Here is a 26,091-nt window from a genome sequence, read left to right as displayed (position 1 = left end):
AGCCCGTACCTCCGATTTCAAAACTGTTAAAGTATTTAATGCTTCCGTTGTTGAATGCATGAGTATTTTGATAGTTGATGATGAAAAATAAATTATTGTTGTTGGATATACATGTTTTGTAAAGTAAATTTTGGTAAAAATGTCAATTTTAGACTAAATTGTGAATTATTGAATTTATGTGGTTGAAAGTGTGATTATTTGGAAAATATGGGCTGCTAAGGCAATAAGAAGAATTCGGCTAAGCATGGGTAGGATGAAATTGCATGAAATTGTGATTTTATGTGATACGGACTAGATTACAAAAATGTGAAATAGTAAGGGCAAAAGTGTAATTTTTCCAAAATGTGTAAATTGTGTTAAATTGAATGAATTAATGATTAAATAAGTAAATTTTGTTATAATATAGATTGAGAAAAATAAGATTCGGATTTAGAACAGGGGAAAACAAAGTATCGGATTAGTCGACCCAATTCGTCGTTACAGCGAATGAGGTAAGTTCATATGCTAATAAATATATTTAAATTGTGTTATAAATGCTTATTTATCATTGAATTGAATTGAATTATATATGTTTCATTATCATTGAATTGCTACGAATGTTGAACGAGCAAATACGAGCAAGAATCGACGAAGTTACGAAATTCAAAAGTCCCGTACGAACTTTAGGAGTAATATAAGATACAAATGTCATGACATTAGGATTACTGAGATGTGATTACATGTAAAACCATGTCTGGGACATTGGCATTTTATTGTGATTACATGTAAGACCATGTTTTAGACATTAGCATCGTTATATGATTTCGTGTAAGATCCTGTCTGGGACAGTGGCATCGATATGTGATAACATGTAAGACCATATCTGGGATATGGCATTATATGAACTTTATGTGATTTTTGAGTATCCTTAACGATTCCAAATGGTTTTACGGGCATAGTCAAGATGAGAAGGAAAGTACAATTGAATTAAGTGATACAGGTTCGTACAGAACTTATATGAGAATCAAATGAAGGTAATTTGGTAAGTTTTTAGTGTATCATGTATATGAAATGAGAAAGATTTATGTATAAGTGTGTTTCATGCCAAAATGTGTTTATTTGGCTATAATGAGGTATGAATTGAATGATATGTGAGATATGAGTTATAGTTGTTTTAACTAAATATACATATGGCACATAGTGTGCAAAATACTGGTCATTTGATGATATTTCACATAATTCACTTGGCTAAAAAAAAAAGGTGATGGTAATTGAATTGAATAAAGTTTAGATATATAATTGCTTATGCATATGAAAATGTGAATGAATTGATAAGAAATATTCAAACCATATGTGTTTTGAATGAATAAACTCATGAAAATCTTAATTAACTATGAGCATGAATTCAAGTTAGAATGGTGCAATCATATGAATTATATCATGTTTTGAATAATGGTTTTAAATGCAGTTATTTAATAATATAAGTTTATTACCATACGAGTTTACTAAGCTTTATAGCTTACTTTGTGTTATTTTTCTATTTGTGTTATTTTTCTATGTTTTATAGTGATTCGAACGTTCGTTTAGGTTAGAATCAGCGGAGATCGTATCACGCTATCCGGATTTTGATTTCGGTACTTATACACTTGTGACTTGGTTATATGGCATGTATAGGCTTGAATCTTTTTTATAAAGGTTTTGGTGATGTATTTGGCCATTTTATATGGCTTATTAATAATTTATGTTTGATGTGTAATTTTCCTTATGTAGTGGCATAATTTGGTATGGTTGGTGATGGTTCAAGTTGATCATTTGATCTTTTGGTATATGATGAGTATTTACTTATGAAAAGCATGATTTTAGACTTGATAAGTGAATGGCTAATAAATGATTTATGAGTCAAGCTTTGTGTGTGATTGATGGTAGTAAAAATACATATTGAAATAGGTTGTATTGATGAGTATGATATGTACTTTAGTATATGATTGAATAGGTGAGTAATGAGGAATGAATCATACTAGTTTGGTTTGTGTTTGATTGTACAAATAGTACTGATTTGAGTTGATGAAATAGATAGAATTGATAATGTAAGTTTGGTGCATGAAATAGCATGGTTTGGCTATTTATTAATGTATTGAAATAGCATGAAATGTGGTGTTTTAGGTATGCTTGAAAAGGATGAGAAATGTGGCTTCAACCAAGCCTATTTTCTCTCTACACGGTCGAGTACACAAGCGTGTGGCTTGACCGTGTGTGACACATGACCTTAGTACACTGCCGTGTGTCTCTTGGGGTAGCCCTACGATATTAAGTCAGTATACCCTATAGGTTTGGCACGACCTAGACACACGGGCGTGTCTACTAGCCGTGTGAGACATACGGGTTGGCACATGGGCATGTGGCTGGCCATGTGACCCAAGTCAGTAACCCTTCTAGATTTCCCACAACCAAGGCACACAGGCGTGTGGCCGGCCATGTGACTCAAGTCAGTAACCCCTCCAGATTTCCCACGACCAAGGCATACGAGCGTCTCTCTAGCCTGGTGGTGCAAGTCAGTATGTATGCCCTATTTTCATACGGCCTATGACACAGGCGTGTCTAGTAACCATGTGAGGCACACGGCCTGTTCACACGGATGTGTGACCCCTTTATGCATAAAAATTTTCTAAGTTTCCTAAAGTTTTCAAATGTTATCGGTTTAGTCCCAAACATCTTTTAAGCATGTTTTAAGGCCTCGTACAGCCATAAAAGGGACAATGTGAATTTGTTGGATGGATGTTATATATGAACGTATAAATGTATATGTTATGTATGTGAATGATGTGTATTGATCGATAATGCCTCGTAACCCTATTTCGATGACAGATACAGGTTAGGGTGTTACATTTTATTGGTATCAGAGCTACGGTTTAGTCAATTCTATGACTAACTTAGCAAGTGAGAGTCTAGCTATACATGTCATATTTAATCTGTGAGAGTGTGATATCTCCCAATTCTGACGAGAATTGTTTTAATTAGACAGATATGCTTTCCAACCGAGCTAATTTCGATAGCACAGAATGTTATACTCAAACGTTTGAGTGAAAATGTGTTGGTGATGAGTTGAAACTCATAAAGGTATGAATCAGAGTGCATGATATTCTACTATTGATAAATGTTATAATTATATGAGTATATGAGTTGTGATGTTTGGTCTATGATTGTTATGTGAATATTTTGATTGTGAATTAATGATTTGATTTAGCGTATGAGCTATGTGTTAAGTACAAAAGTGATCATAAGTAAATGATTGTTAGGTGTTTTGAGAATGTGAAATTAGTAATAAACTGGTCACTCATAATAGTATGAGTGATTTGCATGTTTATATGATAGTTAAAATTTTAGGCTTTACAACCCTCACCCCCTCATAGGTGAAGTATTTTAATGAAATTTGTATTTTATAGATTAAATAAGCTTACAAGTGTGGAATTACAGAGTTTAATGATTGAAGGAATAGTACTGTGATCAGATAAGAGAATGACTCCACAAGTAAAGACAGTAATAGAAAAGATATAGGATCGTGTTGAAGGCCATTTGAAATATGCAAAGTCACTGTTAAAGAAGAAGTTGAATTCGATGAGACGAAAGTATTCAGGTATTATGTCTAAAGAACGTATCAATTGGAAGTTCTTTTGAATTGATTTCTGATATTAATGAGATAATGTGAAATCAGTGATGATAGAATTAGACAGTGGAATAATGTTTGAATTGAAATGATAGCTAAGTGCACTGGTTATAGTCAGGCAGTTACTATGATTTCTTCTGGGCATTCTATGTGTACAGTTACTTTCAGAAGTATATGTACCTGTATATTTTCAGATGAAATTCTTATCGTATGAGAACACTAGTTAAACATACTGATAGACAAAAGCATTGTTGGTCTATTTGAGTTATGATCGGCATTTTTCTATCTTTCTGTAGGATTCTATTCTCTTGTGTTGATAGGAAAGTCGACAGTAAAATCCATATGATGTTAGTATTCTGTTTCTACTGGTTATTACTTTGTTAAATATACATGAAGGTTATATTGCTTCTGTTATCGTTGATTCAGTATTTATGAGTGATGTTTTTCCTTCTTGAAATTTTCTGAGATATCATCGGGATCTTTATCATTCTATATGGGTTGTAATTTCCAGAAATTTTGTATGGCTCAACATTTTAAGATTTCGCTACCTCGATTTTACTATGATTCTATGTAATTAATTGCAAGAGATATTCTTCTAACGGAGATGACTATATCTATTATGATTATAATTTCTGTTTTGATCACGGGAGTACAGTGGTACCGTCATCAGATTATAGAGGTTGTGTTTCTATATTGGTTTCTGAGGAAACCATATTTGATTTTCTTTTGTGCTCAAAATGTATTATTAACCGCTGGGATTTTACCTATTTATTCGGTTCAGACGTTGGTCTTATTATGGCATTATGATTTTTAGATGATGGAAGTGGCTTCAGTACAGTTCAACCCTTTGATAATTAATAGATGAGATAGCTTTATTATATAATCCTTTCTAGTTTCTTGAAAGAGGATTAACATCGGCAAAAGTGTAAACGATGAAAGATCAAGCTCAAAATTGTATATCAGTTATCATGTCTAGGTAATCTTGATAAATGTCAATGAGTTGAAAGCGGGATGTTATATTACGTTTGAATTATGCAGTTTTTAAAGATCTTTGATTAGTACTCTGAAGAAAATTTTGATAATTGTATGTTTGAGTTATCTTGACAACAAGAAGAAAGGTTTTCTTTGAAAAGTTTTTATTTGACAGCTAAGATCGATCTTGAATAATTAATCGAGTTATTTGTATTTGAATCTACCCACAAGGCTGGAAATAATTTTTTTTAACGTCTAAGAGTAAATAGATGAATGGTTTAAATGACAAATTCATATTCTAGAAGACATAATGTAGAATTATATCTATCAGAACGGTTCTATTTAATAAATGTTATGGTAAATTAAAGTTGTTTTGGTTGTGGAAGTTCTTATTTGTGTGAAGTTTGATTTGGTTTAAATATACGCTAATAAAGTTATAAACAGATGAAGATATTTTTAACTGAAGCATTAGTTCTGGTTCAGCCTGAGTCAGGTAAAGAGTTTATGATTTTCAGTCATGCATCATTGAATGGTTTGAAATGTTTTCTAATACAAGAATATATAGTGATAACTTATGGTTACATACAGTTAAAGCTGTATGAAAAGAGTTTTACTATTTATGAATTGGAGATGATTGATAAGGTATTCCTGTTGAATAGTCAGTGATATTGATTGTTTGGTAAGTAATGTAACCTATTTGTTGACCGAAAGAGTGTTTAAAATATTTAATGTTATAGAAAGATCTGAATTTGGGACAAAAGTGGCTTGAACCGTCGAAAGGATTTGAGTTAGAAACTGATTTTCATCTAGGAAAGAATGATTACAATCACGGATATTTTGAGCAAGAAACCTTTGTGTGTTTTACGAGTGATGAATACGCGATTGATCTAATCGGATGTAGAAAAATATTAGCTGTGTTAAAAGCATTCAGCTAAATTGCGGAGTTCAGAAATGTATCAGGAAATTGCGAAGTAAAAAGAGGTTCAACATAAATTGACTCATGATTTAGAATTTCAGTTTGGAACCGATGATTGTTTGATGTTTCAAAATAGAGTTTGTGTACCGAGAAAATCCAGAAAGTATGTAACAATTGTTACAAATGGCTCACAGTGGTAATTATTTGTTCAATCAGGGAGTATTAAGATGTTCAATAATCTGAGGCAGTTGTACTAGTAAATGAGTATAAAATGAAATACTTCTGACTTTGTATCCAAATTTCTGATCTATCAACAAGCTAATGCTAATCATCAAGTGTTTTCAAAACTATTACAGCATGTGCTGCTATCTGAGTAGTAATGAAATAGAATTTCGATAAATTTTGTAAAAGACAGATGTTATCTGAACTATTGATGACTGTTTGAAGAAGTCTGCATATTTTATCTTTGTACGTACGAATTTATCTTTTGATAGATTAGTTGAGTTATACATATCAAAGATTTTCAGATCACAAGGTGCCAGACTTCATTATTTCGAGTAGAGACTTGAATTCTATATTGTGATTTGGTAGAAAACTACAGTAAGCTTTAGATAAACGGTTTCAATTTAGCATCGCATTACATTCTTCAATAGATGGCTAATCTGAGGGAGAGATTCAGATTCACAAGGTAACGTTTCGTTATTGTGTTTTAAAATTTGAAAGCAATTGGGAAAGACATTTACTATTGGATAAGATTGCGTATAATAATAGTTATGAAATGAGTATTAAGATAGCATTGTATGAGTATGGTATGGTTGCAATTATTGAACTCCGTTGTATTGAATCAAATTTTGATAAAAAAAATTACAGAGTCGATGTGATTAGAAAGACTGAGGAGAAATGATTCGTGACAGTCTAAAAGTAGTTTCAGATTGACAGAAAACATATGCGGGCTTGATACGTAAAAGCATTGAATTTCAATTAGAAAACTGAGTATTTGTGAAAGTATTATAGTGGGAATAGTATTTCTCGATTTAGCTATAAAGAGAAGTTGAGTTCATGATTTATAGGGCTATATGAGATTATTGAGAGAATAAGACCGTATGAAATTACCATCAGAACTTGAGAAGATCCATAATTTGTTTCTTATATATATGATGTGATGATACAGATTAGATCTTTTATCTATAGTATCTCTTTTAGAAGTAGAAACTCAACTTGTTATGACATATAGCAAAGAACAAATCAAAATCTTGGCATGTGAGATTGAAAATTTGAGAAATCAGAGGTTGTGTGAAAAATGATGAGGCTAGTGAAAGCAAATCACTAATCTATTCTCTGATAAGATTTTCGGGGACGAAAATCCCTAAAGGGGAAGAGTTGTAACAGCTAGTTTTTAGGGTTAATCAGAACAATGGCTTCGGGGACCACAAATCCAAGGTTAAAAAATTTATTTTATCATTATTTTAATATTTACAACATGATATTAGGGTTTTGTGAAAATTTCATGAAAAAATTTTACCGTTTGAGTGGTTAGTTCGGTAAAAAGAACTAAATCGCGTAAAGCGCAAAAGTTGAGTTCTATTAGCTAAATGTGTCTAATAGCTATAGAACATTAAATTAAAGGTCCTTAGTTGATATTAGACCATTGACATGTTGAGTGGACATTAATGGGCATGAAATGGATGTTTAACATGTCTATGAATTAAGGATAATATAGTAATTTAAGAAATAAATAAGTTTAATAATAAAACAAACATTTGTATCATCTTTCTCCTTCAATTCTCCACCGAAAATGAAAAGTTTGAACAACCACGAAAGCTTGAGTATTCGGCCAAGATTGGAAGTTAATTAGGTGAGTGGTTTTTGCTTAGTTTTTAATGATTTTTACGTTTTTGAGATCGTTGCTTCGTAATCTAGCTAGCCCGTACCTCCGATTTCAAAACTATTAAAGTATTTGAATGTTGCCATTGTTGAATGCATGAGTATTTTGATAATTGACGATGGAAAATAAATTATTGTTGTTGGATATACATGTTTTGTAAAGTGAATTTTGGTAAAAATGTCAATTTTGGACTAAATTGTGAATTATTGAAATTATGTGGTTGAAAGTGTAATTATTTGGAAAATATGGGCTGCTAAGGCAATAAGAAGAATTCGGCTAAGCATGGGTAGGATGAAATTGCATGAAATTGTGATTTTATGTGATAAGGACTAGATTGCAAAAATGTGAAATAATAAGGACAAAAGTGTAATTTTTCCAAAATATGTAAATTGTGTTAAATTGAATGAATTAATAATTAAATAAGTAAATTTTGTTATAATATAGATTGAGAAAAATGAGATTTGGATCTAGAATAGGGGAAAACAAAGTATCAGATTAGTTGACCTAATTCGTCGTTGTAGTGAACGAGGTAAGTTCGTATGCTAATAAACATATTTAAATTGTGTTATAAATGCTTATTTACCATTGAATTGAATTGAATTATATATGTTTCATTATCACTGAATTGCTACGAAAGTTGAACGAGCAAATACGAGCAAGAATCGACGAAGTTACGACATCTGAAAGTCTCATACGAACCTTAGGAATAATATAGAATACAAATGTCATGACATTAGGATTACCGAGATGTGATTACATATAAGACTATGTCTGGGACATTGGCATTGTATTGTGATTACGTGTAAGACCATGTATGGGATATTGGCATCGTTATATGATTTCGTGTAAGACCCTGTCTAGGACAGTGGCATCAATATATGATAAGATGTAAGACCATATCTGGGATATGGCATTGTATGAGCTTTATGTGATTTCCAAGTATCCTTAACGATTCCAAATATTTTTACTGGCATACTCAAGACTAGAAGGAAAGTACAATTGAATTAAGTGATACTGGTTCGTACAGAACTTATATGAGAATCAAATGAAGGTAATTTCGTAAGTTTTTAGTTTATCGTGTATATGAAATGAGAAAGATTTATGTATAAGTATGTCCCATGCCAAAATGTGTTTATTTGGCTATAATGAGGTATGAATTGAATGATATGTAAGATATGAGTTATAGTAGTTTTAACTAAATATACATATGGCACATAGTGTGCGAAATACCGTTATTTGATGATATTTCACATAATTCACTTGGCTAAAAATAAAAAAGGCGATGGTAATTGAATTGAATAAAGTTTAGATATATAATTGCTTATGCATATGAAAATGTAAATGAATTGATAAGAAGTATTCAAACCATATGTGTTTTGAATGAATAAACTCATGAAAATCTTGATTAACTATATGCATGAATTCGAGATAGAATGGTGCAATCATATGAATTATATCATGTTTTGAATAATGGTTTTAAATACAGTTATTTAATAATATGAGTTTATTACCATACGAGCTTACTAAGCTTTATAGCTTACTTTGTGTTATTTTTCTATATTTTATAGTGATTCAGACGTTCGCTCGGGTTGGAAGTCGGCGGAGATCGCATCACACTATCCGGTTTTTTATTTCGGTATTTATACACTTGTGACTTGGTTATATGGCATGTATAGGATTGAATCTTTTTGATAAAGGTTTTGGTGATGTATTTGGCCATTTTATATGGCTTATTAATAATTTATGTTTGATGTGTAATTTGCCTTGTGTAGTGGCATAATTTGGTATGGTTGGTGATGGTTCAAGTTGATCATTTGATCATTTGGTATATGATGAGTATTTACTTAAGAAAAGCATGATTTTAGACTTGATAAGTGAATGGCTAATAAATGATTTATGAGTCAAGCTTTGTGTGTGATTAATGGTAGTAAAAATACATATTGAAATAGGCTGTATTGATGAGTATGATATGTACTTTGGTATATGATTGAATAGGTGAGTAATGAGGAATGAATCATGCTAGTTTGGTTTGTGTTTGATTGTACAAATAGTATTGATTTGAGTTGATGAAATGGATAGAATTGGTAATGTAAGTTTGGTGCATGAAATAGCATGGTTTGGCTACTTATTAATGTATTGAAATAGCATGAAATGTGGTGTTTTAGGTATGCTTGAGAAGGGTGAGAAATGTGGCTTTAACCAAGCCTATTTTCTCTCCACACGGCCGAGCACACGGGCGTGTGGCTTGACCGTGTGTGACACATGGCCTTGGTACATGGCCGTGTGTCCCCTGGGGTAGCCCTTCGATATTAAGTTAGTATACCCTATAGGTTTGGCACGGCCTAGATACACGGGCTTGTCTACTGGCCGTGTGAGACACACGAGCTGGCACATGGGCGTATGGTCCGCCATGTGAACCAAGTCAGTAACTCCTCTACATTTTCCACGGCCAAGGCACACGGGCGTGCTGTATGGTGCAAGTCAGTATGTATGCACTGTTTTCACACGGCTTATGACACGGGAGTGTTTGGTGGTCATGTGAGGCACACGACCTGTTCACATAGGCATGTGACCCTTGTATGCATGAAAATTTTCTAAGTTTCCCAAAGTTTTCAAATGTTATCATTATAGTCTCGAACCTCTTTTAAGCATGTTTTAAGGTCTCGTATAGCCATAAACGGGACAATGTGAATTTGTTGGATTGGTTTTATATATGAATGTATAAATATATATTTTATGTATGTGAATGATGTGTATTGATCGGTAATGCCTCATAGCCCTATTCCGGTGATGGATACGAGTTAATGGTGTTACACATTTAGTCACAGTGTATGACAATTTAGCTCTTGAGTTTATGAAACTTAAAGTGGACTCTATCACCACTCATCAGATACATGGATCTCCAACACACCACACATAGACTCGTAGAGTCAAACATATTCCATAAGCGAAGCATATAGCTAACGCTCTCCAACAACCACGCATACATATCCTAGTGAATGGAGATTGGCTCACATTCCCTTATCTCTCCAAAACTGTTCCTGGGCCATAGCGTCCCATAAATCACAACACATATACGTGAGTACTCACAATCCTATGACATGCCAACTATATCCAATGGTCTCTTTAAGTCACAAGGCCAAAATATCCATATTGTCATCAAATATTACTTACCAATTATCCTCACATATTCACCGCACAATCATATCAATAGCATATTATACACACTATCACATGACATAAATGACATACCCTTATATTTACTGTCACAACAGTAATAACAATATGTTCATATTTCATCACATCATAATTCTTTTTATCACAGTTCGTAGACATTTATCACATATTTAGCATAGGTAAAAGAACACTTACACTCGGAACTTAGAGAAGGGGTTTAGGCTACCTCTAAATTCCCGAATACACAATGAATCATATACGAGCAGCGATTCTAAAACACTCACCGAAATATTCGCTTTTGCTGAAAAACTAAAAGCTTAGACATGCTTCCCTTTTGCCTTTATCTCTACTCGTTGAAAGTCCTATTGACTCTGACACTTCAACAAGACAAACCACACATATATTCAGTCAACAATCAGTCAATAACTCACCTCAAACAACCACAAACACAAGTCTAAGCTACATTCTTTTCTAACCAAAGCCTTTAGCACGATAAACCTAAAATTCGAATAACTCAGTCTACGCTTAATCTTTTCGCAAAAAATGAATTCTATTCATCTACATATTCATCTACGACCAATTCCCAACCTTTAAACTATACAAAACTATGAGTTTTAAGGTATTTAAATTTTTCGACAAGTTTTGGCCATTACAATGAAAATTCATTAAAATCTGAGAAATCCTTGACGAAACTTCAAATGACTTTAGAAAGCTTCTAATCATATTAAAACTAATTCAAAAACACTTTAAAACCAATTTTTTATCCACAAACTTGAAATTCACCATTAAAGACTTGATTTTCGGCTTTTAATCAAAACATGTGATTTAACGACTAAAAATTAAGTTTAAAGAACTAAATAACATTTAAAACTAATGGGTAGATGATTGGTTACCTTCGAGAGAAGAAAAATGGAGATTTGATGTGAATTCAAGAAAATTCACACTTGAGGAAAATGATGAAATTAGTGAGATTTTCGGGTAATTTCTTGAAGATTTGTAAAGGTTTAATACTTGGAAATAATAGGAATTCAAAGTATTATAGTTTAATAGTTAAATTGAGAGAGTGAGGAATAGCAAAGGACGACAACACTAAAGAGATAGGAAGAAGCATTCGTGAAATTGACTGGGAATGGGGGTTTATTTAGGTTGATTTTGAAAAATTGGTTTAATTCTTCATAAAGACTCACAACTTTAACCCTTTTACAAATCAGTCCCTTTTCTAAAATTAAAGATATTTAAAACTCATTTCCAAAAATTGACTTAACTTTATGAAAACTATTGTCAAAAAAATTATCGAGTACCAACCTTATGAAATTTCGAACTCATATAGGCTCAAATTCCTAAAATACTCTTAAAATTTTTAAGCCCTACTTTAGGTTATGACAATGAGTTAAATATTGAATGGCCCTATGAAGTCTCAAACTTAGAATATAAAGAGTATTGGCATATATTTTTTTGAATCATTTAAATTACCATTGCAAGATTATGGCTTGTGCAATTTGGGCAATATGGACAACAAGAAATAAACCAATTCATGAATGGAACAGACGAACAATTCAAGACACAACCCATTTGATCATTTCATATATTCGAGAATTAGATGCAATCAACCAAAAATTGCTTGCTAGGAGGGTGGAGACTGAACAATAGAGGCCGTCAGAGATTCTTTTTGCAAAGATTAATTATGATGTTACTTTTTAAAACCATACAAATAGGTCATGTACGGATATTGTGGTTAAAAACTTGAATGGTTTGGTGTTAGGATCCAGAATGATACTAAATAATCACATACCTGCGACTTTTGCTGTGAGGCTTTTGCATGCTTCCAAGCAGTTCAAATGGGTCTTGATTTGGGTTTCCCGAAGGTGGAGATTGAAGGAGATGCACTCAAAGTGGTGAAAAAGCTTCATGCAAATAGGTAAGAGAGATATGAATTTAGTGCATATATACTATGGATTTGAGATCACTTACTGAGAATTATCGAAGATGTATTTTCAGACATGCACCGAGACAGGGGAACGGAGTAGCACATCTCTTAGCTACAGAAGGAATAAGGAGAGGAGAAACAACTTATTAGTTAGAAGAAATGCCTCTGTTTGTTACTGATGCAGTGCAGAGAGACCGATGGTTGACAGACGTGCTAGATTATACTGTGATTTCGTTGGTTGCTTGAAGATAGTCCCTAAAATCTGCTTAATCTTAAGGGACGATGATGATTCAGACAAACTGCTATTTTCATTGCTTTCTATGCTTCGAAAGGAACTTTAGAACTCATTTATTTTGGTTGGGTTTCTTTTAATTAGGATTGGGGAATATTTCATTTTTTGTGTACTTTTCTATATTTGTCTTATTGTTTGAAAATTTGTTCTCTTATTTAATAACAAAATTAAGCTATTCTACTAAAAAATCCATTCATATATATAATTTTTTATTTTATTTTAAAATAAAAAATAAAAATACTCTTAAATAATATAATTTATTTTAAATAGAAATATTTTTTAACCAAATTGGCGTAGGTCTCGTGAGATCAATTTCTGTAAGACATTTCCAACTCTTACCAAATTCTTTCAAATCCTTCTCCTTCTTCTTCCGTTCTTCATCTTCTTCTCCTTCTTCATCCAGGTAAATTTCCTCCTTCTACTTCTTCCGTTCTTAATCTTTTATTTTCGATTTGTCTTAGCTGTGTACGTCGCATATCTTCTCTTCTCAGGGCTGCTGTTTCATTTCGCTCAAGTCTATGGCTGCTTTCACCTCTTTCTCTCTTCTTCGGTACTCTTTTATCTGTTTATATTTTGTTAATGTTAAGGACATAATGATAAAGTATTGATTCTGGATATTTGATTTGGACAGTAATTATGCAATGACTGGAAGGATTGTTGCAATTGTGAGAGCCTCACCACGACTCTCTTCTTTTCCCACCTCTATCGATTTTCTAACACCAAATCACTCACGCAGGTATTTTTCTTTTCTTTTTATTTGGTTGGAAAGTTCTCTTATTTCGACATTCAATTGATGATTACTATTATTCTTTTCGTTGTCAATTGGCTGATCAATGAAATGGGGGTAGGGAGAAGGTTTAATTGGGTTCTAATTGTAGTTTTTTTGGTAGTCTAGCCAGCCAGAGAAGTGAAGAAGAGCTGTACAGATTATATGTTGAATTTTTATTGGCCTTTCTTGATACCTTCGAATCACTCTTTGTAGATATCTATGTCGTGTTAGTCCTACACATGATGAAGAGGCTGAGGCAAAGGCAGCTGCAATCAATGCTGATAGTGGAGCTCCAACCATGTATGTATCATCCTTAACACCCTGCTTTGAATTCACATTCCAGTTCTAGCCTGGAATTTGTTATGTATTATGTTGTTGCCGTTTGGGATTTCATCTCCCTCTTAATAAGAGTTTCAGGGAAAAAACTCATAACTTTGGGAATAACTTGAGATTTAAGCAAGCTATTTGTAATTTTGTATTGCTAAAATTTAGACAGAATTGGTTCTGCTGATAACTTCTTTATGAGATATTGAAGAACGGGGTCACATTGATTTTGCTATTTATCATTGTACTGGTTGTTGATTCTTTTTTCCCTTCCTATTCAGATTTGACAAGATCATAGCTAAGGAAATTCCTTCAACCATCGTGTATGAAGATGATAAAGTCTTAGCATTCAAAGACATCAGTCCGCAGGCTCCTGTTCATGTTTTGGTGATTCCAAAGTTTAGGGATAGGTTGACACAACTTGGGAAGGTGTGTTCTAGGCCTGTTATCTATCTAATTTGTTTTATTTCTGTTGTATAACTTGGCTGGACTGAATGTGAATTTTTCTGTTTTAATTGATTAAGTTCACCTTCGCAATCATATATACAAAAAAAAGTTCACCTTTTTCTGCTTTTCTGCATTTTAACCACGTGTAAATGATTTGGATGAACTTAGAGAAGAACTATCTGCATCCCTGATCCATAAACCTTGCTTCGGTTTTTCTTGAAGCAGTTTCCCTAGATGGAATACTGACCTGGTTTAAATTTCTGGTTACAATTTGTCAGGCTGAACAAAGGCATGGAGAGATACTTGGTCAACTTCTTTTATTAGATGCGCCATTATTGAAATTATCATATCCATCATCCTTGGCTTCGTCCCAACCAGCCCAACCATTATTGCTATGAGAAGTAGTCACCTCTGTAGTACCTTCCTTCCTGTTGACAAACCTTCTCTGCATGTATTATTCTGATGTTTTCATGGTTTTTGAACTTATAAGTACAAGTTAAGATGCATGTATCTGGTTTTGTTTTAAATACCATCTTTGGGTATTAGTTGCATCTTATGGTGAATGAATTATTTTATTAATAGATCCCATTTACTATAGTAAGTTCTGAGCATGGAGAAATATGAGTGCACTCTTTTAAAATGGCTTGCAATTTGCAAGTGATCAAGAGATGCTATATTTGGTTTTGGCATAAACCGAGGACTAAATAGTTGTAGGTGGGAATAAAATAAATGAATTCTACAAAACAAAAATGTTTTTAATTTGATGACTCTATTTGTGCAGTAAGGGAGAAAAAGATTGGACAAGAAGAATTGGCAATGATCGTCATTTAGTCTGTATAGAGGATCCGTTTGTGGTATCTCATGACCTTGGTCGAGTGGTGGAGAAGTTCAGCATTAAAGTTCTAAAAGAAGAGTTTGAACGAGCGGTTGATGTAATGCAGTATGATCCAAATCCTTGGATAACACTCTTTGAACCTTACGACCCTGGGTAACAAAACCTTATCCAGGTGTGATAGAAAATCAATGGTTAAAGCTATTTGGTTGGTTTTTGTAGTCAGTGTGCTTTGCATCCCCAATAATCTTTAATTTTGACCTTTTGAGTTCAAATTCATTTTAAAGAAGTTTAAGCTTATTATATGTAGTCAAGAAAAGAAATTTCCAAACATTTTATGGATGGATGTTAAACAAGTTGTAATTAATTGATTAATAGTTTATACAAATTTCTGTATGATCCAAACATATTCATATCAAATGAGTGTGTTATATCGTATTTCTCTCTTCAAGTGAAATAAACAAAATAGTCTTATTATATAATATTTTATACAAATTTATCCAAACATCATAAAAATAAATTACTTTTAAAAAATAAGCTATTTTTAAAAATTATTTTACAAAAAATATTTTACTGACAAATAAATAAAGATTTAATTTTCTTTAAAAGGTGAAAAGGGATGTTAGCTATAACAAATCCAATAAGAATGGCATGAAATGATAATAAATAAATTAAAAAAAAGGGATGGCGGGCCATTTTCTTAGTGGGTCCTTACTTTCTTCTCAAAACTAGCCGGAGAATCCGACGGTTCCTTCCCGTTTTGAATCCATATTTCCCAACAACTCCCCCCTCCTCTTCTCATCTTCCTTGCCATTTCCTCTCATATTTACAAATCAAAAAAATAAAATTCACTCAACAAAAACAAATAATTATCCCTCAGAACACACACACACACAAAAAAAAAAAAAAGAAAGAAAGAAAAAGACGCATACTCGCTAATGTTCGCCAAAATCTTCCATAAACGTGGCATCTCATCACATTCTAAAAAACCTAAGGTGTAATTTAGAATATTTCTTTCATTTTGTGGTTGTTCTTAAATATCAAATTTTAATTGCATACCTAAATTTAAAATATTAAATGAAGTACAATTCAGCTAGAACTTCGATGATATGCTGAAATGTTCAGTTTTTATTCTGAAATTTTTTTAATGAAACTCTATTTTTTTTTTAAAATTATCGTGGCAGAAGAATGATTCAGGAGGAAGCTTGATGTCAGCAAATTTGAATCCCCGTATGACCGTACACTATGGAATACCGGCGACGGCCTCAATTCTGGCGTGTGATCTCATCCAACGACTCGTAGCAGTTGGAACATTGTTAGTAATTACTTAGTATTTTGTTTTGGTTTAAGTATATCTCGAATTTTAAGCATTCATTGAAATCAAACATTGTTTATTTCGTTTTGAAGGTAGTTAAATTTGTTTCTAGTTTAGTTTAGAGATGCTTTGCTAGTCAAAAAGTGCACTAGTTTTGCGGAATTATTAATTGTGTTTGATTTAAATTAAAAACATTCATTGAAATCATTATTTAATTCATTTTGGGGTATATTATTTTATTTCTGTTTCTAATATAGTTTAGAGATGTTTTGGTTAAACGAAAGTTTAATAATTTTGCAAAAGTATTGATTTTGTTTAGTTTAATTATCCAAAAGTTAAGCAATCACCGACATCAAAATTGATTTTAAAGTTAGTTGTTTCCGTTTCTGAATCAGAGATGTTTGCTTAGCTGAAAGATGAAATACTTTTGTGAAAGTATGATTTCTGTTTGATTCTGTTTTGGTAAAAAAAAAAAATCTTAATGAATTGAATTATTTTATTCTTGGTTTAGGGATGGGAGGATTAAAGTGATCGGTGGCGAATATGTAGAAGCGCTTCTAGTGTCGCCTAAGCACATACCTTTCAAAAATTTGGAGGTTTGTAAGTTAGATCATTAAGTCTGTTCTGTCAGTTTGCAGGTGTCCATGTTCGCTATATTTGATTGTGTATTTTGACAATCATAGTGAATTTGGCTTTTATTTCGAATGCATAGACATTCTAGCTTCAAGAAGGTGTTCGTTCATCCATTTCTTTTTGTTGTCTTTCCTTTCTGTGATACATTTCTTTTTCCTTGACAGTTTCTACAAAATCAAGGTTTTCTTGTTAGCGTGTCAAACGAAAATGAGATTCAGGTATTTGATTGTTCATTCACCTTATTATGTGTTTATTGAAAAGGTGCTTGAATTGGAAGCACCATTTCTAGCTGCATGACTTTGCTGTTCAGAACGAGTATATATATATATATATATATTCTTTTTTGTCTTCTGTCTCACTGTTTCTCTGCTTTACTTGTATTCTGGCTTATATGATTGCCTTAATAATAGGTTATTGATGCCCACAGGTCTGGGATTTGGGACAATGGCAGATAGCTTCGAGCATAAAGTGGGAGTCGAATATAACTGCTTTCAAAGCCATTCATGGCACCAGCTACATGTATAAAGCACTTTGTATCCCTGTTTACACTAACGCCATTATTTAGCATTTCTTTCCTGCAGATGTTAGTGATGTAGTTGGGTACGACATCATTACCCTGTCATTATCTTTAGGTATCTTGGAGATGAGCACGGAATGGTGTATGTTTTAAAGTATGATGCTGACCAACGCAAGCTTACCAACCTGCCCTATTATGTTCCCACAAATGTTATAGCTGGTACTGCATTCATTATTTTACCGTAATTAGTCTTTTGGAGTGAAAGTTTCAGGCTGCAATTTTCTCATATTGGCCCTCGCCTAGCTCCCTTGTTTTGTACATGAACCCTGTTAATCCAAGTTGAAACTTTAGAATTTTGTAATTGGTATATGATTGTGCTCCTAAACTTTTCTGGTCTGGTACTCTTGAAATTAAGAATGTAGAATACAGATTGACCTTTGGATGTAGCCATCTACCTTGATTGCACTGTCTGAGTATTTATTTAGCTCTATAATGTGGATTGTCTGCTTAATATATTACATTTCCTCAACGATGCAGAAGAGGCTGGAATTTCATCACCTCATCCTTCTGTTGTTGGAGTTCTCCCCCAACCTTGTTCTCAGGGAAATAGGTAAGAATACCTGCTGGAACTTTCTCTTGTTTATTTTGGTTTTGCAATACAGACTGTTAAGTTAGATATAGAATGACATTTTATTAGAAGCCAATTTGAGGGTTATTGTGAGGCCAAACATCCTTTCATCAAACAAGAAATAGTAGCATTTTATGTCTCATATAAATCTGTTATATTATCCAACTTGTATGCTAATCTCTGTGCATGCGTATGGGGTGTAGAGAGAACTAGGGTTGTGGCCTACATAGGTGCCTAACCTCTTAAAAGTCTAGGGTTGTAGTCTTGAATAAGAACAGGATAAAAGTTGGTGGTTAATGTGCATAATATGCTTTTTGGTTCATTTTCTGTTGTCTGTTTGCGTTCTTTTGTAGAGTACTGATTGCTTACGTGAATGGGTTGATTGTCATCTGGGATGTTTCTGATGATAAAGTTGTTCTAGTTAGAGGCAATAAGGATCTTCAACTGCAAGGTGAAACAGCATCTGGTTCCCCAGAAAATAAAAACCTTGAGGTTTCTGATTGTGTATCAGAAAGTGATAAAGTGGAGAAAGAGATAAGCTCTCTTTGTTGGGCATCTAATGACGGGTCAATTCTTGCGGTTGGTTATGTAGATGGGGATATCATGTTTTGGGCCCTACCAACTGCTACCTCTAAAAATAATCAGCAAGCTTCAAAATCTCACAAAAATGTTGTTAAACTACAATTATCATCCGGAGAGAAACGACTTTCAGTCATTGTTTTACATTGGTCTGAAAACCAATCCCATAGTGCTCGTGGTTGCAAGATTTTTTTTTATGGAGGTGATCAAATTGGATCTAAAGAAACTCTGACGGTGTGCTTCTAACTTTAGTTTTTCTTTTTTCTAGATATTCATTTTACTTGTTTGTTCTTGCTTGTTATAATGACAAAAGGTGCCTTGTTTCACCTTTTTTTCTATTTGGCTTAGCTACACAGTCATACATACAAATCCTTAATAAATCAGACTAAAAGGCCTTAGGGAGGTGCATTCGCCAACCATAATATCTCAAGTTGTAAATATGATGATATGAGATGTGGTTGGCAAGCAGAAATCTTCCATGTTGATATTAAAAATTCCAATTTCGGGTTGTGCTATCATACTGATATTTCCATCAATATGATCTTGACTTAAATTAGAACTCCATAATGAAAAACATTAGTTAGCCAGCTATCTTAATTCTTTTTCGGATAATATTATCCTAGTTATTATAAGTTATAACTGAACTGTAACACAGATTTTTGTTCTCCCATAGAACTTGATTCTTTGTCTCAGTGGCAGAGTTTCAACTTTAGCATTGTATAGTTCTTGTTTGTACTGCATTGCACTCCTCTAACTTTTACAAAGGCTCTAGTGATATTCTTTTTTCAGAAGAGGAGATGCATCAGGAGTCCTGCAAACCAAATCCAGAACCATCATTCTGTTTTAATACAAGTATTATAGCTTTGATCCCAAAAAAGATTTTCTTTGACTAATTTCTTTGTCTTTGACAGATCTTGGACCTTGAACGGCCTTCTGGAATAGAAAGTCTAAAATGTGTCAGCCGTGTGGACATTACACCTAATGGCTCTTTTGCGGATATGGTTTTATTTCCAACTGTTGGAGAGATGGAGAATGGTGGCAGTTTGTTATCCGTGTTGACAAATCCAGGGCAATTGCATGTTTATGATGATGCATGCTTGGCTGCCTTCAAGTCCCAGGATGAGAAAAAGCCTTGTGTTTCTTCAGGACAGTATGTTATGCCAATACCCATTGTTGCTCCATGCATGACTGTGAGTAAGCTTAGTTTAGTTGACAGAGATGGGGAATTTTCGAAGGCTCTTTCCAAGGTATTGTTTGCGAGTTATGAACATGTGTGAAGAATGTTATTGCTTTTGACTTTGTGCGACATCTTGTTTTACATTTGTTGCACACACGTCCAATTACTAATTCCTATTATCTTTGTTTCATTAGATAGTATCAACTGCAAAGCTTAAAGCACCACATACTCCAATTAGATCGAGTAAAAAGTGGCCTTTGACTGGTGGTATTCCTAGCCGTCTTCCTGAAGCTGCAGATTATGAAGTTGAAAGAGTATATATGGCAGGTTACCAGGATGGATCTGTTCGAATGTGGGATGCTACCTACCCTGCTCTTTCACTTATCTTTATTTTAGGAGCAGAGGTCAGTATCTTTAAATGTTTTAGAGCACTTCTGACTCATTAGCCACAGTTTAGTTTAATTGACAAGGTCATCCTCATACAGATATATGGAAAGGTTCCAGGCATTGACATTGCTGTTGCAAGTGCACCAGTTTCAGCATTGGAAATTTGCTCCTTCACTCAAAGTGTAGCCATTGGCAATGAATGTGGTATGGTAAGAGTTGATTGTTTCTATGGATGTCTTTTTCCTCAAAGGCTATAAAGATTTAACGTTATGTTGATTACTTGCTTTTGGGGGAAATGCAGGTTTGTCTATTCAAGCTAACTGGAACTTCCAATGAAATGAGTTTGAACATTGTGACAGACACAGAGAAAAAAGGTGCCTGCTTGTAGATACATGTTACCTCATGTAGACGTCCTCATGTATCTCTGTTGACTATCATCAGACAAGTTTTTTCTGTAGAGATTTCTTGATAATTGATTGCATTTAATAAAAGTAATTAGTAAATGAGCAGTATGCTTGTAATAGGGTTGAGAATTTAATAGTAATCAGATAACTGAATTCAAAATTTTAAGGTCTGGATTGATTTCGATTGATTTGGTTCTCTTCTTGACTTTTAGAAACTAATCTAGAGCTTTAGTAACAATGATGTGCTAGTGAAAAGCTGGTCATTTTCTGATTTGATCTATTTTTGGTGCTTTGACCTTATGCTATAGTTTAAAATTTTCTCCATTTGGGTTTTAATTAGTTCTTAAGTTGCTTGCAGTCCATACCTTGCATCAAGCAGATGGTCCTCAATGCATGGCCTTGTTCTCGCTCTTCAGTTCTCCTGTATGTTTCCTTCAATCTACAGAATTTGGTAATAGACTTGCAGTAGGATTTAAGTGTGGCCGGGTGAGAATCATCTCTGCTATCCTGATAACCAAAACCATGTTTTAATAGCTGATTGGCAATGCCAACTAAATGAATTTCAAGCTCATATTTTCAATGTCCTTTTTCAGGTCGCAATGCTTGATGCTGGTACATCTTCAGTGTTGTTCATTACAGATAGTTTGTCACTCTCAAACTGCTCTGTCAGTTCTTTGGCTATGATATTCTTTACAGATACCAATACCTTAATAAACAACTCAAAGGATTCTACATCCACGAGTCTGAATGATGGCGAAAAGGGGTTGGCGTTCATAATGACCAGGGACGCTTACCTAGCTGTTTTAGATGGCAGAACTGGCCATATGGTTAGCTGTCAGTCAATACCTCAGAAAAAGAAGTCGAGTGCCATCTCCATGTACATTTTAGGCAAGTCTTTTCTGTTGTGGATAAGAAAAGGTTTCCGTTCTGGCTTTTCATTATTTTTCTTTTTACTGAAAATTATACATATATGCAGAGGGTGGCAACATAGTTTCGTCAACAGTGATCAGTGAATCTAAAAATGAACCTGCACATTCTAGTACTGACCCTGAAATTGCTCCAGTGGAACCTAAATCTGAGACTGCTGCTCAAGTGGCATATCTTGGGCAGAGATCAAAACGTTTACTCATCTTACTTTGTTTTGAGGATGCACTGTATTTACATTCTTTGAAGTCAGTTATTAAGGTGCCTTACCTTATCTTTTTCCTTCAAATAAAGTTTGGTATGTCGCATATTATTTTACCTATTAGTGTTGATAGGGGACCTGTGACTCCATCCGGGAAGTGAATCTTAAACAATGTTGTTGGACTTCAGCCATCAAGATAGATGACAAAGAGTGTGGATTGGTTCTGCTTTGCAGGACTGGAATCATTGAAATAAGGTCACTTACTTTGATGCTGCTGTTCTCTTATTGTATTATCCAATCATGTAAAGTTTTTGTGTTAATCTCTTAGAATGGTATATGTATCTGAAGTAGTCTATCGTAAGTATAATATTTGTTGAGTGGAACTGTGGAATTTGGTTTCTATGGGCAGGTCTTTGACAAAGCTTGAAGTGATGGGACAATGTTCTTTGATGACTATTCTTAGATGGAACTTCACAGCAAACATGGAAAAGATGGCATGTTCTTCAAACAGAGGGCAAATTGTACTGGTTCGTGTTTTCCCCCATTTTTTCAGCCTTTAGCTGAGTTTTGGGATTTGATATCTCACCCAACTAACACGTCTACAACCTCTAATATTCTTATACTAATTGTAGATTTTTGGCTTGTCTGATTCTGCAAGTACTAGTAAAAGATTCTCATAATCATCAAATTTGGGCTCCCTTTGTAGTGCTAATCGCATTGAATGGTCCATGATCTTTTAATACACTCATCATTGTTTTATGCAATGAAAAATGTCCCTTCAAACCTAGCTTAGAGATTTCCATTTAGTAGGGAGTTCTTTTTCATTTGGTTCATACTGAGACTACAGATATATTTTAATGTTTATGAGCAATTACGTTTAAGAAATTCCAGATGCTGTTTTATTTTCAGACAAGTACCGATAATTCTGGGGAATTTCACTGTATAATGTTTATGACTTAGATTTCCTCTCTTCTTTGACCTTGTATGATTTTTTCTATTACTATACTTGCATTTGACTTCGGAATCTCAGTAATACCAAATGCTTCAGCTGAAATCTTATTGACACAGTTATATAGTACTGTATCTGATGCAAGTTTAGTATATTTTGAATTTATAGATAAATGGGTGTGAATTTGCTGCTGTATCTATTCTGGCCCTTGAGAACGACTTCAGGTTTCTCTTTCTCTCTCTCCCTCTCTCCTCTTTCTCAGTGTGTTTTATGTATTTTTATGTTAATTGAATTCGGGTGAGTGTCAATACGAGTATGTGTCCAATACAGCTATCCCAATTTTTTTTTTTCAAATTATTTCCTTGTATTTGAGGATCCTTTCAGGGTTATATACTCGTACCCATATCCGAATTTGTGTCGGACATGAATGTTAGACATAAGTGCTTAAAGAAAAATGAAGAATTGGAGCAACATATATGCATTCCACTTGTAGTCTATAACTCGAAAGTTGAGCACTTATTACTTTCCAAAATGTCTTTATGTTGTAGGATTCCGGACTCTTTGCCTTGTTTTCATGATACAGTCCTAGCAGCTGCCTTCGATGCAACTGTGAAAAGTGAGGTTGGTCGGCATTATTCTGTGCTTTCTTTATAATTAGTTGTTTTTCCCTACATGCCGACTTAAATACTGTGGCCACAGGATACCTCCCCTGGGATTTTAGGTGGTATTTTTAAGGGCTTAATAGGTGGGAAGCAGGATAGAAAAATGCAAATTAAAGAAGCTTGCAGGAAGGATTTCCCACATTTGGAGAGCATATTTTCTAGTCCCCCATTCTTAAAGCCTTCCACGGCCAGCACGGATGACAAAGAAGTCATCAATCTTAACATAGGTTCTTCTATCTTTGTTCTGTCATCTAATTTCCTTTCTACGTTCTTTTTCCTCACTTGACCCCTTTTTCTCATGCAGATGACATCCTAATTGATGAGAAAATCACTGTCTTCCCTAAATCTGAGACAATTAATAATGATGAGAAAAGTATGCCAGTAGTTTCTTAACACTTCCTGCATTTGTTCTCATCTCTGACTTCTAAACATTCTTATTGTCATATTGCAGATAAAAAACCAGAGCGAGAAAGACTATTTGAGGGTTCAAGTACTGATGCAAAACCAACAGTTAGATCAGTTTACGAGATCAGGGCCAAGTATCGAGGACCGGAGGTAAATTTGATTTCATAAAATTTGTAGCATCAATCAATTGTATTTCTAACACAAAAAGAAAAAAAACTGGTTAACCAGGATGCTGCAGCTGCGGCTGCACGGGCAAGGGACCGGCTTATAGAGCGGCAGGAAAAGCTCAAGGTTGGCACTACTTCATATTAAATAATTCTACACAATCATGTTTTTATTTTCTCTTCTTATGAATTTTCTCACGAATAAGAACTCATCAATGCTTCCTATAATTGGTCATTGATACCAGAGGATCAATGACCGGTCACAAGAGCTACAAAACGAGGCAGAGAACTTTGCATCCATTGCACATCAACTTGCCAGGAAAATGGAAAAGAAAAAATGGTGGAACATATGACCTTGAATGGCTATTCTACATTCTGCATTCTACTAAGGTGGCTTTGATTCTCATAATAAATATTCTTTGGTGTGAAATTGAAGTAATTTTATTTTCTATACAAGTTTTTTTTTTTTTTTTTTGGTACAGATAGCTAACTAGTACATAAATAGGAACTATGTAAACAATTAATCGTATTTTCTTATATAGACCCTTACCAGGAGATGGGCAAGGGTTATAAATGCTAAAATCCGAACTTCAAACCTCTAAATTGTATGAACAAAATAAAACAAACTTGAGATTATTGTTTAATATGCATCCGACTATTTTGATAAATAATATATTTTGGTTTTGGACATATTCATAGATTGGGTACTAGTATAATTCCAATATATATTTTTATAATTATAGAATTTAGTAAATAAAAGTTTGAACTTGAACAATTCTTATATAAATTTGATAACATTTTATATATATGATTAAAATGTATATATATATATATATATATATATATATATATAGTTAAAAAGCGAAAGCACAAATGTGAAAAATTAACGAACTTCAAAATTTTAAATTATATGAATAAACTAAAACAAACTTGAGATTATTGTTTAATATATATCTATTCATAAGTTGGGTATGGATATAATTTCAATATATTCTTTTTATAATTATAGAATTTAGCAAATTAAATTTGCGAGCTTAAACAATTAATGATATAATTTTGATAACATTTTATACATAATTAAAATGCATATATATATATATATATATATAGTTAAAAAAAAAGAAAACACCAATATGAAAAATGAAGTTGCACACTTTAATCAACAAGTAACAAGCTTTTTATATAAATTTTTCTACAACAGAAAAAAGAAGCTAAAAGTAGTTGTAAAATAACAATGCCAACAACTCTTAAAAATAGAATTCACTGAGTAACAGAAAAGCCTATAGAATAGGTCTATACACATGAGTGGCAAATTTATTGAAAACGTGGAATAAATATTTTAACTTTTTCTAACGTTGCCTTTCTGTAAACTAATATTGCAAGTGGGCAATTTAAAGGCTTAGGAACAAGTTTTTCTTCAATTTGTGGCATCCATCGAAAAAAACTCCACCAACTTTCTTTAGCTTCTGAAATATAGTAATTTTGAAGGTCTAACAGCTCAATTTCAATAAAATCGGAACAGTAGCTTCAAGACCACAAATTCGAGCCAAAAATAAAATTTATTTTAATTTTATTACATGGTCATGGTCCGTATTATGTTAGAAATGTCATGTGAAAATTCTGTTAAGAAAATTTTACCGATTATGTGTTTAATTAAGGGAAGGACCAAATCACATAAAATGCAAAAGTTAAATTCTAGTAGCTAGAAGGATTAAATAGCTATGGAATTCAAAACTTGAGGTCCTTTTATGGAATTAGACCATTAAAGAAAAGTATGTAGATATTTTTTGGTGACTCATCCATGGAAATTTAGAAAAAGAGTAAGGACTAAATTAAAATTTGAATTAATTTAATTAATTAAAAGATGATAAAAGAAATATCATCTTATTTCATGTCATCTTCATCCCCCAAATACATGGAAACCCTAGGAGAGAGAGAAGAAACTTTATTGGCTTAATTGG

The 26,091-nt window shown here is 33.3% G+C and overlaps 2 protein-coding genes and 2 long non-coding RNA genes across 4 annotated transcripts; 3 read left to right on the top strand and 1 right to left on the bottom strand.

Annotated features, from left to right (window-relative positions):
- Positions 1-10,651: 10,651 nt before the first annotated feature.
- LOC128291792 (uncharacterized) lies at positions 10,652-12,600 on the bottom strand. The gene is made up of 2 exons (XR_008281683.1): positions 12,386-12,600; positions 10,652-10,970 (listed from the first exon to the last, which is right to left on the bottom strand). It is a non-coding gene; the product is annotated as an uncharacterized LOC128291792 (long non-coding RNA).
- Positions 12,059-12,983, top strand: LOC128291793 (uncharacterized). Its single transcript, XR_008281684.1, has 2 exons — positions 12,059-12,511; positions 12,592-12,983. It is a non-coding gene; the product is annotated as an uncharacterized LOC128291793 (long non-coding RNA).
- A 103-nt stretch (positions 12,984-13,086) lies between these two features.
- LOC108459512 (uncharacterized) lies at positions 13,087-15,344 on the top strand. The gene is made up of 7 exons (XM_053026743.1): positions 13,087-13,215; positions 13,304-13,362; positions 13,444-13,548; positions 13,795-13,881; positions 14,187-14,349; positions 14,631-14,641; positions 15,134-15,344. The coding sequence occupies exons 2-7, from the start codon at positions 13,331-13,333 to the stop codon at positions 15,342-15,344; spliced, it is 609 nt and encodes a 202-aa protein (XP_052882703.1). The 5' UTR covers positions 13,087-13,215; positions 13,304-13,330.
- LOC108458357 (uncharacterized) lies at positions 14,197-24,801 on the top strand. Its single transcript, XM_017757718.2, has 25 exons — positions 14,197-14,334; positions 15,134-16,179; positions 16,369-16,499; positions 17,011-17,095; positions 17,297-17,350; positions 17,560-17,651; positions 17,765-17,868; positions 18,187-18,259; positions 18,631-19,090; positions 19,768-20,103; positions 20,228-20,437; positions 20,519-20,629; positions 20,722-20,794; positions 21,183-21,310; positions 21,418-21,712; positions 21,801-22,009; positions 22,084-22,205; positions 22,360-22,477; positions 23,068-23,123; positions 23,448-23,520; positions 23,599-23,788; positions 23,866-23,934; positions 24,013-24,116; positions 24,195-24,257; positions 24,376-24,801. Exons 2-25 carry the CDS (start codon positions 16,123-16,125, stop codon positions 24,481-24,483), a joined length of 3,321 nt encoding a protein of 1,106 aa, XP_017613207.1. The 5' UTR covers positions 14,197-14,334; positions 15,134-16,122; the 3' UTR covers positions 24,484-24,801.
- The last annotated feature ends 1,290 nt before the right edge of the window (positions 24,802-26,091 follow it).

The sequence above is a fragment of the Gossypium arboreum genome, chromosome 4 (genome assembly GCF_025698485.1).
Source record: "Gossypium arboreum isolate Shixiya-1 chromosome 4, ASM2569848v2, whole genome shotgun sequence".
Lineage (NCBI taxonomy): Eukaryota > Viridiplantae > Streptophyta > Magnoliopsida > Malvales > Malvaceae > Gossypium > Gossypium arboreum.
This window is presented reverse-complemented; position numbering and strand designations above follow the sequence as displayed.